The sequence below is a fragment of the Anolis sagrei genome, chromosome 2, assembly GCF_037176765.1.
Source record: "Anolis sagrei isolate rAnoSag1 chromosome 2, rAnoSag1.mat, whole genome shotgun sequence".
NCBI lineage: Eukaryota > Metazoa > Chordata > Lepidosauria > Squamata > Dactyloidae > Anolis > Anolis sagrei.
This window is the reverse complement of record NC_090022.1, coordinates 122,576,669-122,592,124: the sequence shown is the minus strand read 5'-3', so window position 1 is coordinate 122,592,124 and position 15,456 is coordinate 122,576,669. Positions and strand designations below refer to the sequence as shown.

Genomic DNA, 15,456 nt, shown 5'->3' with positions numbered 1-15,456 from the left:
ACCAAACCAAATCTAAAGTTGACCAAAAACTTAAGGCAGGCATAGGCAACTTATGGGAGCGGAAGTCCAGAATACCTGGAGGGCCCCAGTTTGCCCTGCCTGCCTCAAAGCAAAGGCAGAGCCTCCGAAAAATCGTCCGATGTCCAGCCCAGCATGTGTGCGTTCAAAGCCGGCTGTGCAACGGGGCTTCCTCCTCCTCCTCCTCCTCCTCCTTCCTGGTCTCTCCAACTGGGTCCGGTGGAAAGAGTGAAGCCCGAGCCTGTTGATAGTAGAGCGTGTCTCAGGCTGAACCCCTGCGAGTCCGAGGGAGGGAGGGAGGCTCTTGATTGGCCAAGTTCCTGTTGGTAGTAATAAGGGATCAGATATCCAACTCCTGTCTTCCCTAAAGCCCCTTTCGGGATGGCCGGCTCCCCGCTAGACTATGACATCAGTCAGGACACCCGGTGATGCTGCTGATAGTAAAGGCTGAGAGAGAGAGGGGGGGGAGGGGAGGGGAGGGGAGGGGAGGGTGCTGCGGGGAAAGAAAGGAGGGGTCTGCTGGCTGGCTGGCTGCCGCGCGCCGCGTTCATTAGCCCCGCTCGGGGCCCGGGCATGCACTCGGCTTGGGAGGAGGGCCAGGGCTGGATGGGACCAAGCCCTGCCTAAGTGCCCCGGCCTGCCCGCCAGCCCTGCCCGCCTGCCCTGCCCTGCCACCCCGGGGCTGGCTCTTCCATGAGCTGGGGGCAAGCGCTTCCCTTCCGGGAGTGAGGAGTGAGGAGCCGAGGGGCTTCCAGGCGCGGGGACTTAGGACTTCCTCGCCGCCTCCTCCGCCAGCTGCACCATGACTCTCCTGGGGTCTGAGCATTCCATGCTGATTCGGAGCAAATTCAGATCAGGTAGGGCGGCGGGGCCGGCGAGCCTTTCTCCTCCAACTTCCCTCTCCCAGGCTGGCTCTCATTAAGCAGCATGCAAGGCGCAGAACAAGAGAGAGTCGTAAAGCTGTCACGGCCTTGCCCTCCCAGGGGCTGCTCTCCAAAGGAAGGCGCGCATTCTCCTTTCTGCCTGTCTAGTCGGCTCCCTCTCTTTCCGCCCTTTCGCCACTTCACACTTTGCATCTGTGCTCTCGCTCCTTTTTCAAAAGCCCTTCAACCTCAGGGCTGAAAACGCAAGCTCTCTCCCTTTAGGCCAGTGCTTCCCAAACTTTTTTTTTTTTGACTAGAGACCACTTTGACCCAAAACCACTTGACTAGGGACCATTTTGATCAGGGACCACTTTGACCCAAAACCACTTGACTAGGGACCACTTTGACCAGGGACCACTCTCCAGCATCAGTACCAAAAGGGTTACAAATCAGTTTTTGGTCAACTTTAGATTCAGTGTGGTTATTTGGGGTGCTTATTCAGAAAATTGCATTGGATAGACCACATCGGCTCTAGTTTCTGATACAGAACGTATGCCATCCAGTAGTCGCCATCTGCTCGCCCACAGAAAACCATATTTTATCATCTAGAGCTGGTGTGGTAATAGCAATCTTTCATGGGTAGTCAGCCTCTCACTTCCCAACATCCCCATTGTCTTGGCACTATAAGAGGGTTTTACAAGACCAGTTGCTCTTGTTACCCTGTGGTTTTGAGGCAACAGTGTAGTAATGGTGAAGCCACAGACCATATTTTCATTCCACAGGTTGGGAGCCACTGTTTTAGGCACATGGGTAGGTACTATGGGAGGAGAATGGAGGCAGCTTCCACTAAGGCTTCTGGGACAAGTAGTACTCCATGTCCTCCCATCCATAGAAGTCAGGTGCCATCCTGCCTTTGCTGGATGCTTTCTTTCCTCCAGAATCCTGGCTGGCAGCGTGTTCCCTTTTGGGTTGTGACTAATTGGACAAACATGAATTTGCAGAAAGGCATCGTTTTTTTAGAAGTACAAATAACAAATGGAACATGCAAAATATTTAAAATGACATCACCAAAGCAATAAAGCTAGAGCCAAACGACCGATTGCCATTTTCTGAAGTTTTTCAGCCAAAAAAACTCATGCACCAGATTTCCAGAGTGGGTTGAATCCTTATTGGGGTCTTCTCCTTGAAGGACTTCCACCAGGAATCAAGGTGAGTGATGGTGAACAAGGACAGGAAAAGTCACCTTGACCTCTGCCCCTCTGTTGGGTAGGAGCGTAGGGACTTCAAAGACGTTCAGCACGATATGCTACGCAGTGGAGCGGAGGGCTCTTGTGCGCATTCATTCTTGTTTTTGTGTTTTGAGCTAGAACGGTGCTTAGTTTGGAGAGCGGTCTGTCCTGAGAATGAATGCCTACATATGCCACCAATGAGTGTACTGCTGCTCGCTCACAATCTGTCTTCGAATGGGAGCATTTTCCTGTCTCTTGTGCCCACTCTAGGATGTCACCCACTCAAAATGGGGAAAGGGGGTGGCTACAGTGTTTCATCTCTGGAACACCAGAGATAATGAGAAGATCAGAGCTTATCGTCCTGATGCTAATGTGCTTGGGTATTATCAGGCTGTTTGAGACAGCTGGGTGGTCAATTGCTGTGTTTGCTTAGAAAATACAAAATTGGCAGCTAGTTGAAAACTCCAGGGTTGTGTGTACAAATGCAAGAGGCGCTGACTGGCTGGGGTTCTACACAGTTTGGATCCAGTACTTTGCTGTGGTTTCTCTATCACTGCAATCTCCCATTTCATGTGGATAAGTCATTCCTCAGAATCCATTGGTGTATTATGATAATGGCACAGAGTCCTTCACTGGGAAGGAGAGGGATCACCCAGCCGTTTCAAAGCAATACTGCCACCTTCCTGAAACAAGCAGGACACAAGGGGATAGCTTTTCTGGACCACTGCATTCTTTTACAGTGAGCCAGCACTGTTTTCAAGACTCATTTATGTGTTATTTTTAAAGACGGGGGTGCTGGGGGTAGAGAGATTATGGAGCTAGTTGGTAGGATTGGGGAACATACTTTTCAAATGATTCTAGGCTAAAAGTAAACTTTATGACTCTAAGTCTCATAAATTTTGTTCCTCTTAGTTCTTTCTCACAATTTAATTACCATCTCCTTGTCCTAGGATGATGACATACATGATGCCAGTATGGCTGTACACATATTATTTTTAGGTGCCAGCTTTATGGAAAACTTTTTCTAACAGGATCAAAGTGTCACTGAAGGGAATACCTGTACGGATTGTTCCCTAAAAGTAAAGGTAGTTTTAACAATGTTACTACAACATTAAAAAATGGGCTGTAAAATTAGCAGATGCCAAATAGGCATATTTGGGTTACTGTACATATTAAGGAAGATAAAATAGGTAAAGCTGCCCCAAGACAGGTTCCTGCTAAAGGTGAAGCACAGGGCAATGTGTTGCCTTATTCCGACTAGAAAAGTTAGCTGGGCTAGTAGTGTTATTTGACTTCAAACCTGATGATGATATAGATCAGGCATGAGCAAACTTCAGCGCTCCAGGTGTTTTGGACTTCAATTCCCACAATTTCTAACAGCCTACTGGCTGTTAGGAATTGGGGGAATCGAAGTACAAAACACCTGGAGGGCCAGAGTTTGCCCATGCCTAGTATAGATTCTCCACTTCACAGAAGGGGCAGCAGGTGAGCTTAGGAGGCACAGGTAAGATGCCTAGATGTGGCTCTAAACTCCAACATGGGCACTTCACAACAGAAATCATCACCTGCTCCTTGAGGCAACTGCTTCACTTTGCCTAAGGCATAATTGTATACCTGCTGTCATGAGAAATACATGTATTCATAAGAAAAAAAATGATGTATTCTTGTCCTCTTGTTGTATGCTGTCAAGCCATTTCTAACTTATGGAACCCTATAGTGACTCTATCTCATGTTTTTCTTGGCAAGATTTTTTAAGGTTTGCTTTAGTCTTTCTCTGTGCCTGAGAACGTTTGACTTACCCAAGGTCACCCATTGGGTTTCCACGGGAAAGTGGTGATTCAAACTTTGGTCTCAAGAGTCATAGTTCAATGCTCAAACTATGATGCCATTCAGACTCTTGCTTATTCTGTCACATACCAGCATCTTTTAAACTGGGATCAGTCTTCTGTAATGATGGAGATCTTGGAAGTAGATGATCAGTCCTTTTTGTTCAGTTTTGCCGTCCTTGTCATCCTCTTTAAAATGGAATTCAAGCACTAGATAAACAGAGCGTACTAGTCCTTTTGCATAAGAATTAGAATCCTGGCAAAATTGGGATTTGGGGATTATGGTTCATACAATCCCATAGCCATCCTGGCTATGTTGGCTGGAGAACTCGGGTAGTTGTATTCTAAAAAAGTTATGTTGATTTCCTTGCCCTTTGGGAACCTTGTCAGAGAATGCTGATTACACTACAGGAGAGCAAAAATAGTTTTTCCATATCACTGCTCTCAAAGTCAGTAATCAGCAGTCTCCTTGTCACTAAGATATTTTTGTTTTTCAGTGGTTCCACAGCAACATTAGCTGGGGAACTGGCCAGGATAAGAAACAGATTTCTACTGTGCCCTATGATTTTCAAAACAGATACAAATCTAGTGCTCAATTCTAGAAGCCTTATCACAGTGACAGCAAATAACTGAGCTACAACCAATTTGAATGGATTGTTTTCATGGAAATAATAAAACTGATGTATTTGTTCAGAACATAGGTGGATGCTTATACCACTCAGTGCACTTCCATCTGCTCACATACAAAATAAAATAAAACTCCAAGGGGATAAAAAACATCATGTTAGGAAGAAGCCTAGTTTTCTCTGTAGAAAATATTTTTGTATGGCTCATTTATACTACCAATTTTGAATAACAGTTTGCAGTGGAACAGGCGAGACATAGCTCTGAGCTAGCGAGAGATAGGGATGATTGACAGAGTAGTAGCTGCTATTAATCCCAACTATCCCAATTATTTCATTGATCCCAACTATTACCTGTTGGGATCAGTAAAATGTCAAGTCCCAAATTTTGGCTGACTTATGTCTGCCTTTAAAAAACCAAAAATCAAGTGTTTTTTTAAGCCTACATCCAGAGGCGGCCCTAGGTAATTTTCAACGGTAAGCAAACAGTATTTTTCAATGGGAAATGTGGTCCTGCTTTTGGTTAATGAGATAGTCAAGTTAATTAAAATTGTTGTTGTGTGCCTTCATTTCAGACTAAGTTGCATTACCTTGGAGGGCCGCATTCGGCCCGCGGGCCTTACTTTTGGGACCCTTGTCCTAAAACAATGCTGTGATTTTTCATCGACACATACTGGTTGACAAAAGAATTGTGAATTGAGATATAAACTTCATTGTGTCTAATACTGTCTCCATGATTATTTTTGAAACTATTTTAAAATCAGTTGATGCTAATGGTTGATATCTACCACTTACAAGTAGGTAAGTTAGAAATATGATATTTTGGCATCTTGGGATGTGAATTATTAATGAAAACTCACAGGTCATAAAGGAAATATGCTCAAAATTATCCGTTAGCTAATTAGGAATGGCATTGATATAATGCGGTTTAGGCCATCAGGCTTGCAAAATCCTCAAAACCCTCCAAAAATCTTCTTATATGTTTAATGTATATGTAGCCTTAATTTGTGCAAAAGTCACTGGGAAAATTGTCACCTCCATTTCTTTTTGCATAAAATAGTGCCCCCCCCCCCCAAACATAAATGAATGAATGACTGTCTGACTCAACCACAGAGTATCAACAATTAATGTATACAAATAGAAATAAGCCTTTAGCAACTGTTTTTCATCAACACATGCATATTTATTGAAATCCTTCCTGTGGCCACCTGTTGGAAATTTCTTTGTGTGGTAATCTGCATAACTGGTAATATTGTGGAGACTAGTGGTCTGTCCATTATCTTGCATTCTTTGGTGATCTTTCGATGCAATTTCTGTAATGCATTATACTTTGGATTGCTCTAGTAGTTCAGAAACATCCACTGGTTAAAAATGTGTCTCCTTGACTTTTGTCTCGTACTAATTCACAAGGTGGACTGGGTATCATTCTAGGAGGGCTCTAGTGGTTCTGGGCAAAATCTGGGCAAAATCCAAGGTAGCCATTAAAAACCCTAAACAACTGGAACGTAAATATTTAAGGGATGATTTCTTCCATATATACTTCCCCTCCCTGGAATTAGAATCAAGTGGAGAAGGTGCCATCACCTTCTGTAGTGAATTTTCTACAAGAAATAGTGTTTTCTCAATGGTGGTGGCACATTTTTATGACAATAGTGGTGATGATGGTAAAACTGTCTCTGAAGTGGATTCAATGGATCTTTGATGTTGAAACAATTTGACAGGTGGCAAAAGTTGTATTTTGAAAAGCTTTTCGGGATCTTGTTGTTTGCTTGTTATCCTTGAGTTGCTTTTTTGGGTGATGATTAAAGAATTTATCTATTCCAATCTACTTTGCCTAACTGTAATTAATAGTCTAGGTGTAGTTAAATAAATTAAGCTATATACTTGGGTGAGGTCCTGCCAATATCATGCCAAGGATAAGCAAGCAAGATTTCTTTATGGAGAAAACTCTGTGTTACTTAAGACAAAACAAGGCTGTTGCTTGGAGTAGGGGATAAATCTGACATGTCCGAAATCCTCAGAAATGTTGCAGGCGCAGAGGTTTTCTCTCCTCCTGCTTTGTTTGAATCAAAAGACTAAGGATTTGTGTGCATGTTTATTTTGTCTATTTTGCCACAGATAAATAGACAAACCTGAGGTCATCCTGACAAATTCCATAGAAACAATTATTCTTTTTGCCTGCCTGCCTGCCTGCCTGGCAGGCTTCGAGTATCAATGGAGTTACATTAAATCAATTGAGACAAAGTATGAGGGTTTGTTCTCAGGGAAGTGCAGGGGGAGTGGGGAGACTATCCATAGAGTTGTTGCTCCAAGAAATCCGGAAAACAGATTTCACTGCAGTAATTGGAAGATGCACTTCAGAAAACTCAAGAAATTATTTCTCCTCTGTTGGCCACCAGTGAAAGTACAGCTTGGGTAAGTTGCTGCTTTCTGATTGACTAACATGGGGAACAAGGACATTGGTGGTCCATTGGCCTAACCCCACTGGTAACTCAGTTGAAGTGGCTCCAAAGGCTTGTTAGAATTGACTGGATCATCCTAAAGATTCCACTAAAGATCGATTGATTGTATGGGTGATTCCATATTATGTTTTGTAGATAAACAGAGACTTCTAACTTTCTGAACCAACTTCTGCAATTAAGTGACTATATTTTGAATCATAGGCAATGAGACAACTTGGTGTTAAAGGTAGAAGACATGGGATTTACCATGCTTCTGCATTGTTCAGATTGGATGGTAGATGGTACAAAAGCTGCTCGCTATAAATCCTTCTGGAGACAAAAAGCATTCAGTGCTGGCTGTGTTTTGTATCCAAAGAGGACAGTCCCATGTAATTGGAATTTAGCTACACATGGCAAAGGATGCGAGTGTTTGCTGTTATTCTTTTCATGGGGAGCCACTGTGTATCTAATCATGCAGGAGCTGAGACCTAACTTACACAATCATTTCATATGCTATCTATCTATCTATCTATCTATCTATCTATCTATCTACCTATGGATGATAGAGCTGGTCTCCTTCACATCCCCAGATGTAAAGCTGGTGCCAAGCATTCATTCATTTATTTATTATCAGTATATTATATTTCCCCTCTGAATATATTACTTTAGCTTGAGTAATTTTAAGAATTGGAGATGCTGAATACAAAAGTAAAAAATCTTGTCTAAATATTTTTAGAAAGCATCCACTTCTTCAGAACAGAACATTGTCTAAGGAGTGTGGCCTTTGTAATCTTAGTAATTTTAAAATATATATATTGGGGAAGGAAAATGTTGCCTTATAGGACATGGAAGTTGGAGGAAATAATTGATCTAATAATAATAATAATAATAATAATAATAATAATAATAATTCCATCCCTTTATTTCAGAGATCCTCAAACTTTTTAAACAGAGCGCCAGGTCACTGTCCCTCAAACTGTTGAAGGGCCGGATTATAATTTGAAAAAAACATGAATGAATTGCTATGCACACTGCACATATCTTATTTGTTGTGCAAAAAACACTTAAAAACAATACAATAATTTAAATGAAGAACAATTTTAACAAATGTAAACTTATTAGTATTTCAATTGGAAGTGTGGGCCTGCTTTTGGGTGATGAGATAGGATTGTTGTTGTTGTTGTTGTTGTTGTGTGCTTTCAAGTTGTTTCAGACTTAGGTTGACCCTGAGTGAGAGCTGGGTAAATGACCTTGGAGGGCCACATCCGGCCCCCGGGCCTTAGTTTGAGGACCCCTGCTTTATTTCTACGCTGCAGTATAGTTACATGCAGTCATTTATGATAAAATAAATGGCAAAGTGTAAAGTTGGATTTTTTTTGTTTTGATTCTTAATTTTGAATCAAATACTGGATGTCTTTTGTAATCAGAGATATCGTTTTTCTTACACATTGAATTGCCAGTTTGATTTTTTAAAAGTAAAACTTTGAGTAGTTCCTCAAAATAAGCTGAAATGTTTTTAGTTTTGATCCCTGCTCTTATTTTGTCCTTCTTTGTTATAGTGTGTGATATTTTCAATGCTGTTCCAAATGCACAATAGAAAAGACGATACACTTATCAGCACCAGGTGTAGTGGGTAATGTAGAAAGCATACAGGTATAATTATTGCCCCACCACAAAAAATGCATACATATTACCACCTGACCTGTTAAGAGATAACATCTATAATTGTGATAATTTATTTACTGAATATTAATATTGAATCTATGAGAACACCTCCTTCCGAATAAATGTCATAGACAGATGATTTTGGGGCAGTAGAGGTATTTCTATATCATAGAATTGTTGACCTAGAAAGTTATCAAACTCAACCTCATACTCCCAAGACTAAATCCATTATAGCTCAGGAAGTATTTTTATGATTTCCAGAGACTTTGTGTTTGTTCATACTGAGCTAGATTATACACAAGCATTTGTGTAACTTTCCTGCAATCTTTTTCTAATTTTGGGGTGCCATGCTAATTTCTTTGACCATACTATTTTCACTGATGTGATATAGGAAGACTGAAAAGTCTCACAGGAATGGCATTAGCTCCATAAACAAGGTTAAGTCATATTTCATTTATGAATAAATATTTTTGAATTAAATATTATACATCAGCTGGCCTTAACCAGCTGTTTTGCAGTTTTGATGCTGAAAATACATTTTGTGTGGTATGACCCTTGCTAGTGTTTAAGTAACATTCAAACCATAGCATGGTTGATTTCTGTGTATGGTGCCATATTAAACTTTGCTACTCTACCCAACATCTTGGCATCGTTCCTTGGTCAATTTGTAGGGCCAGGTTAACTTCTATGATGAATGTATAGATTGCTGTTAGTTCAAGACAGATGGATGGACTATCTCCATTACTATTCAGGTCCATGCATTTTAAATAAGAATAATTCAACTGGTTCAAGATTTTATTTAAAGCAGCCATCAAAGGAAAAATACCCAGAATGAAATTTAAAAAAATACTCTCACATGGATGTCTTTATGATGCATATATTCAGTATCATGATAGCAATTTGATTGCAGAATACAATGATTTCAAGGAGTTCAGAAGGGTTGTTCACTGTAAGTTTCCATCTGACATTCCTGATTGCTTATATTACAAAATAAAGTGTTTCTTCATCACCCCTCTATCATATCACCATATTTTTTTGTTTTGGGATTTCAGCCTTGACTTGTCCTTGATTATTTTAAGTGTTGATTTTGTTATATAAAAGCACTGCTTATATGTTCCATTGGATGAAGGCTTGACGGAGTGGGAGGAAGAAATCAATTAATTGCTGTCCATTTATTTCTGGAGTGTCTCGTGTTCTTTTTGTCAGCTCTTCTTCTGTTGCTGTCCTTTAAAAGAAAATGGTAAAGTGATCTTGTACAAATGAAATAACCCCTCCCACCAAGAAGATCCCCCTAAACTCTCCCAAATTCCTAATCAGGCATTTATTTTTTAAAAATGAATAGTATCCCTTGCGATAACACATCAGTGAACTTAAAAAGTGTCTAAATATTAGATGAATACCTAGATTTTCCATTCCTTGGATTTTCATGTGTGAGTAAATTCCACTTAAGTTGATGGGAATGTGTAGCAAGTGCGTGGGCTCAATGCTGAGAGCAAACATTCACCATACCATTGAAATCCCAGAAGGTAAATGAATTGCATGACAGCAGCAACTCATCTAAGATTTCTTCCATGATAGAGATGATTACAGTGAATGGGAAGTCTTTTGACTTATGTGCAGTGGGGTTTTTTAGTGGTGTGGGAGCTTTGTATCTGGTTCCTAAGACTGCATGAAACAGTCCACATTTTCCATAAAGACCAGGCCCTTGGAAAACTACCATCTTCCCCGGCACGCTCTTGCTGTCTTTCCTCCCATGAAGTGACATCACTTAAGTATGCAACAAGTTCCTTGACTAGTTTTGATTAAAGCAGCATGCAAACAGATGCTTTAATCCCTCGATAGTGCTAAGCCTGCACAGGCATAAACAAACCATGAGAGGTTTTCAAGAGGGTGTTGGTGCATCAAGGAAGCCATTTGTCTCCAGAACGCACTTCTTCAAGATGGTTTGTGGAAGTGGAAGGATTTTTTCCTCTATTACTCCAAACAAGACCTGGCTTTGTTGAAAAGGGCAGAGCTCCATATTCTTCATTGGCCTGGATGGATTTTCAATCCATTTAACTCCCCTCCCCACTTTTTTTGTTTGTTTGTTCTATATTGTGCACTAAACCACTGCATCAAATTAGAATGTTAGAAATCTATGCAGACTAGAAATGTGTTACTAAGGACTTCTCCTTGAATCCCCATGAATCCCCATGGGGAGATAGGGCAAAATATAAATAAAGTTTTTATTTATATCACATGGAGGTCCTTGATGTGAGCAACACATAGGGCAGTGGGGCAAATTGTTGGGCAGTGGGCCAACTCTATTATTTATTTATTTGCCATATTTATACTCCACCTTTCTCTACTCCAGCAGGGGGAGTCAAGGCAGCTTACAATAGCCTATCAAAACAACAAGTTCACCTAAAAATAGTTTAAAATTACAACATATTAAACATGGTTAAAATACATTCAAAGTTAAAAACACTCCATCCTGAGTTCAAGGTCCAAGGTCATATTTGAATGTATACATCTCATATATATTGTAGGGAAACTGGCATTTAAAAACCTATTGTAGGGAGATAACCACTGATACTAATGAGCAACCTCTGTCCTCATCCCACATTAAGGACATGTTTATAAACTGACGTTATTATATGGGAGGCAATTTAAATCAATTCTCATGTCTGTCATAATAATGTAATAATTAGCTATCATGTTGCCTGCATATCAGCTTTTAGGCTGAATAATTTTGGTCTTAGGAAAGTAACTTTCAGTACAAATAAAGCAAGATTTTATAGCTATGGTGATAATGTTTTTCCTTTGACTTTCCAGACAAGTTTATGATATGCCAAATATAAGAGGTCAGCCATTATGAGAGCAAGTGGGGGGAAAGGTGGATGTTCACTGTTTTGCATTTGTCCTTATCATAAGGGCAGAACGGTACAAAGACGGTACTGAGGTTTCAAGGCTTAATTGGTTCAAGGTAGAGTTGGGGCTCCTGTGTAAGACGGCCCATTATTCTAGGACAGCTTTCCATTTTGAGCCACAATAACTCTGTCATTGAAAGAGCCCACGTTTAAGAGAATCTGTTTCATTCCTAAACAAGAGTTAGTCATTAGTTTGCTTGCTGCACTATTTATGCTTAATCCTGCAGCTTTCTTTATGAGGAAGACTGATTAGATGTGTGAGCACTGAACATTAGAACATATTCTCTTATTCCTAGGGTGGGTTTGACTTGTCTAGCACTTTGGTCCAGCACTTTGCATTCTGGATTGGTCTCACAGAAAGAATATATATGTTGTTAGCACTCTGTAGGCACAGATTCTGGACCTACAGATTCAACTATCCATAGCTGAATTATCTTTAAAAATACTAAAAATGATACCTCTGCTTTTCCATTTTATATAGGGGACACAATTTTACTATGTCGTTGTGTATAATGGGACTTCAGCATCCATAGGTTTTGGTATCCACAGGAAAGGGGCAAATCCTAGGGATACCAAGGGTCCAATCACATTTTCATTTTTGTCTGTCTCTTGATGTTAAAATGTATGCAGATCAAGGTTATCTTCTTCCTGTTCTTGCTAAATGTAATAGAATTACATTTCAGGTTTTCTAGACTGGAATCAGTGTTTGTAATTCCTTTTTGAACTCTTCATCATGAACTCTAAAATATAAACTACTACCAAAAATGGAGGGAGAGTATATCTTCCTTCACCTCCAAATAATATGCATAATCACCACCTTTCAGAGTTGACTGTTACTAGCAAAACAGAAGCATTAATTCTTAATGTTAATAAGCAATATGTTTAAAATAACGGCATATTTTTGAAACTTTTATACAGCTCTGCAAACTGTGAGAGATTCACCCATTGTAGCTCCCTATTATGCTGTAAAGTTTTACAGTGTGTTAGTGTGTGAGAGAGAGAAAGGAGAGGGTGGGCAAAGGGAAATAGTCATTTGACCAAACTTCAGGTTAATTGGCTTAGTTTTAGTCAGATAATAAGAAAACTGCATTCCAGTAATAGGGAAGATCCACACTGCCGTTATACGAGGGCAATTCCTTTCTGCATGTGATAGAGCTCTAAACCTTCCCTCTGTAACAGCAGAGTCTCAGAGTTATTTGTGGCAAAAGTTAAAGAGTTCCCTTCCTGAAAGATGCACTCTCTCCCAGTTTTACAGTTGCGGCTGCAGCAGCGAAGAAGCAGAGAACAGCTCACCAACCAGGGAATCATGCCACGTGAGTATTTTGCTTTCTCATCTTATCTTTACTGCACCAACAGGCCCATGCAACTTCATCAGAGGGCCCTGTCACTCACCTCTGATAAAGACACTGCATCCTTAGTGGTGATTTCTCAAAGCCAAGGCAGGCCTTTGTAGGTGCATCATTGTAGCAAACAACTCTGGACCTATGTTGTCTCCTTACGGAAATCAATTCTTCTGCCAGTAAGAAAACAATGTGGCAGAGATTGCTCTTCTTCCACAATCCTTGTCCTGAAAAGATTGTGATGCAACAGCAGTTATTCCTTCTTTGTGGTATGAAGGTAAGCAGTTGATTAAGTGGAACAGCTAGTTCAGCACTAAAGAGTGCATGGGATTTTTGCCCCACTTAATCAGTTTGTAGCAAATCTAGCAGATTTCCTCAGACACAAATAAGATCTAAGATTTTCTTGAGCCAACAGACTCTTCAAAAGAGTGTTGAGAGGTTAGGTAGATCAGGGCTTCTTAAACTTTTCCACTCTTGATCTTTTCTGTCTGAATTTTTTTTACATGATCTCAGGTATATAGATAATAAAATAGGTATAAAAATCAGCATTTACTGATAGCAAATCAGCATTTGCAATGCTCGCTAAACAGGAAGATTTTCCTTTTTGTGAAGTACAGCTGAAGCACCTTCTGCATGGCTCACTGTAAACACTGCATAACAGTGTAGCTACTAGATGATGTCCAGAAAATTTTTACTGGTGCCAAATTTTTCAGGACCTCAACATGGAGCTCAGAGGACCCCATTTGTGGTTGGAACCCACAGTTTAAGAGGTTTGGTATAGACTATAATGTATCCTTTGCATAGCTAGGCTGTGAAGGGAATAGGGTACCTTTCAGAACCCCTATGTGGCGGGTCATTCTTATTCCAATGTTTTGCAGATGGGGAAACTGAGACTGAGAGAGATAACACCTTGCCCAAGGCCACCCAGTGAGTCCATGGTCAAACTAGTATCTGAATCCAGGTCTCCCAGCCCAAGCACTCTCTCCTTGCTGAAACACACCAATCCTTGAACCACACACAGGGACTGCCTAAGACTTTGTTGGGCGCAGCATGTTGTTAACTTCTGCTTTGCTTCCCTCTTAAGACTACCTCCTGCAAAAAATGTTCTACATTGCTGGCATGGAATGTCTGTTGCTTCCAGACAAGGGTGCATGCAGTGGTTTGGCATTTTCAGAGGGCATTTCAGTGTATGTGGAACAGGTACAGCATGTGTAGGGTTGCCAAGTGGATCCACAGAGACTGTTTATTTAATGTGTTGCCCAAAGTTCTTGGCAGTTTTCTTTCTATCCCATTATCAGAACAGGCTGTCATGTTCTGCAAAAATGAGGTGTCACTAGTGTTTGCCAACTGTCAAGAGATGATCGGACACCCCATAAAAGTATTTGGTTTACCCCCTAAAAGGCATTTTATTTCTAAAAGAAAAGGTGGGGGGAGAAAATGACAAGGTCTATGGAAACAAAAATTTGGTTTAGGCCCCAGATGCAAGAAGGTCTACATGATCTTTCAAGACTTGAACAACACACCTTCATCTCACTGCTCTCTTTGAGTTCAAAACAGTTCATTTTAGTGGTTCATCACAACTAAAGTAAAAGCAATGACACTTCCATACTTAGATTTTCTAAAGCATATAAGAAATAATCCAACAATTCTTTTGGTTTCCTGGGAGTGGGGATTGGCTTGGTAAGACTACATATATATATATATATATATATATATATATATATATAATGCATTAAATTTATCAAAAGTTTTTAGCCATTTTCTTTCTTGATGTGCTTTTAATAAATCTCTTTAGGACAGTGGTTCTCAACCTGTGGGCCCCCATATGTTTTGTCCTTCAACTTCAGAAATCCTAACAGCTGGTAAACTGGTTGGGATTTCTGGGAGTTGTAGGCCATAACACCTGGGGAGCCACAGGTTGAGAACCACTGCTCTAGGAAAAAATAAAAACTGATTATTTTTTTCATGTCAGGAGTGACTTGAAAAACTGCAAATTGCTTCTGGTGTGAGAGAATTGGCTGTCGGCAAGGACATTGATGTTTTACCAACCTGTGGGAGGCTTATCTTCTGTCCCTGCATGAGGAGCTGGAATTATGTGTTGCACGCCTTTAAAATTACAGTATTGTGGGAAGAGATGTCCAGGATTCACTTAATCATTGGTAATAATGTCCATTATAGAAAAAAGTTGAAATTTACACTCAGACACATCGTTTGTTCAGCCAATGGCTGGGAATGTGAGATGGTTGATGCTAAATGGCTGTGAAGCTGGATTGGAAACTATTGGGCACTCCATAAGTAAGATGAGCAGGTATGAAATACCACAGAGCTATAATTGGGGTCCCATAATTATTTGTTGAGGCTGCAAATAGAAAGTTGTATTTGAAACAAGTCATTCCATTCTGTATGAGAAAGAAAACAGGATGTGTTTTCTAAGATAATGCCTACTGTGACATTGTTGAAAATGCCAGAAGCTATTTAGAACTATTGGCTTTTTCCGGGTGGTACACAAATGTGAACGGATTGAATCAATAAGTGAACTAAA

The 15,456-nt window shown here is 40.5% G+C and overlaps 1 protein-coding gene across 5 annotated transcripts in view; it reads left to right on the top strand.

The window, feature by feature from the left end:
• MYOCD (myocardin) overlaps positions 1-15,456 on the top strand; it is a 165,217-nt gene that overhangs the window by 115,357 nt on the left and 34,404 nt on the right. For 2 of the 5 annotated variants that reach the window (XM_067463812.1, XM_067463814.1), the window contains one exon: positions 12,822-12,887. In XM_067463812.1, the coding sequence (XP_067319913.1) occupies positions 12,822-12,887 (66 nt within the window). Of the gene's footprint in view, positions 1-544; positions 2,091-12,821; positions 12,888-13,792; positions 13,842-15,456 lie in introns of those variants that run through there. The other 3 variants (XM_067463815.1, XM_067463813.1, XM_060764533.2) reach the window with 3 other exon arrangements.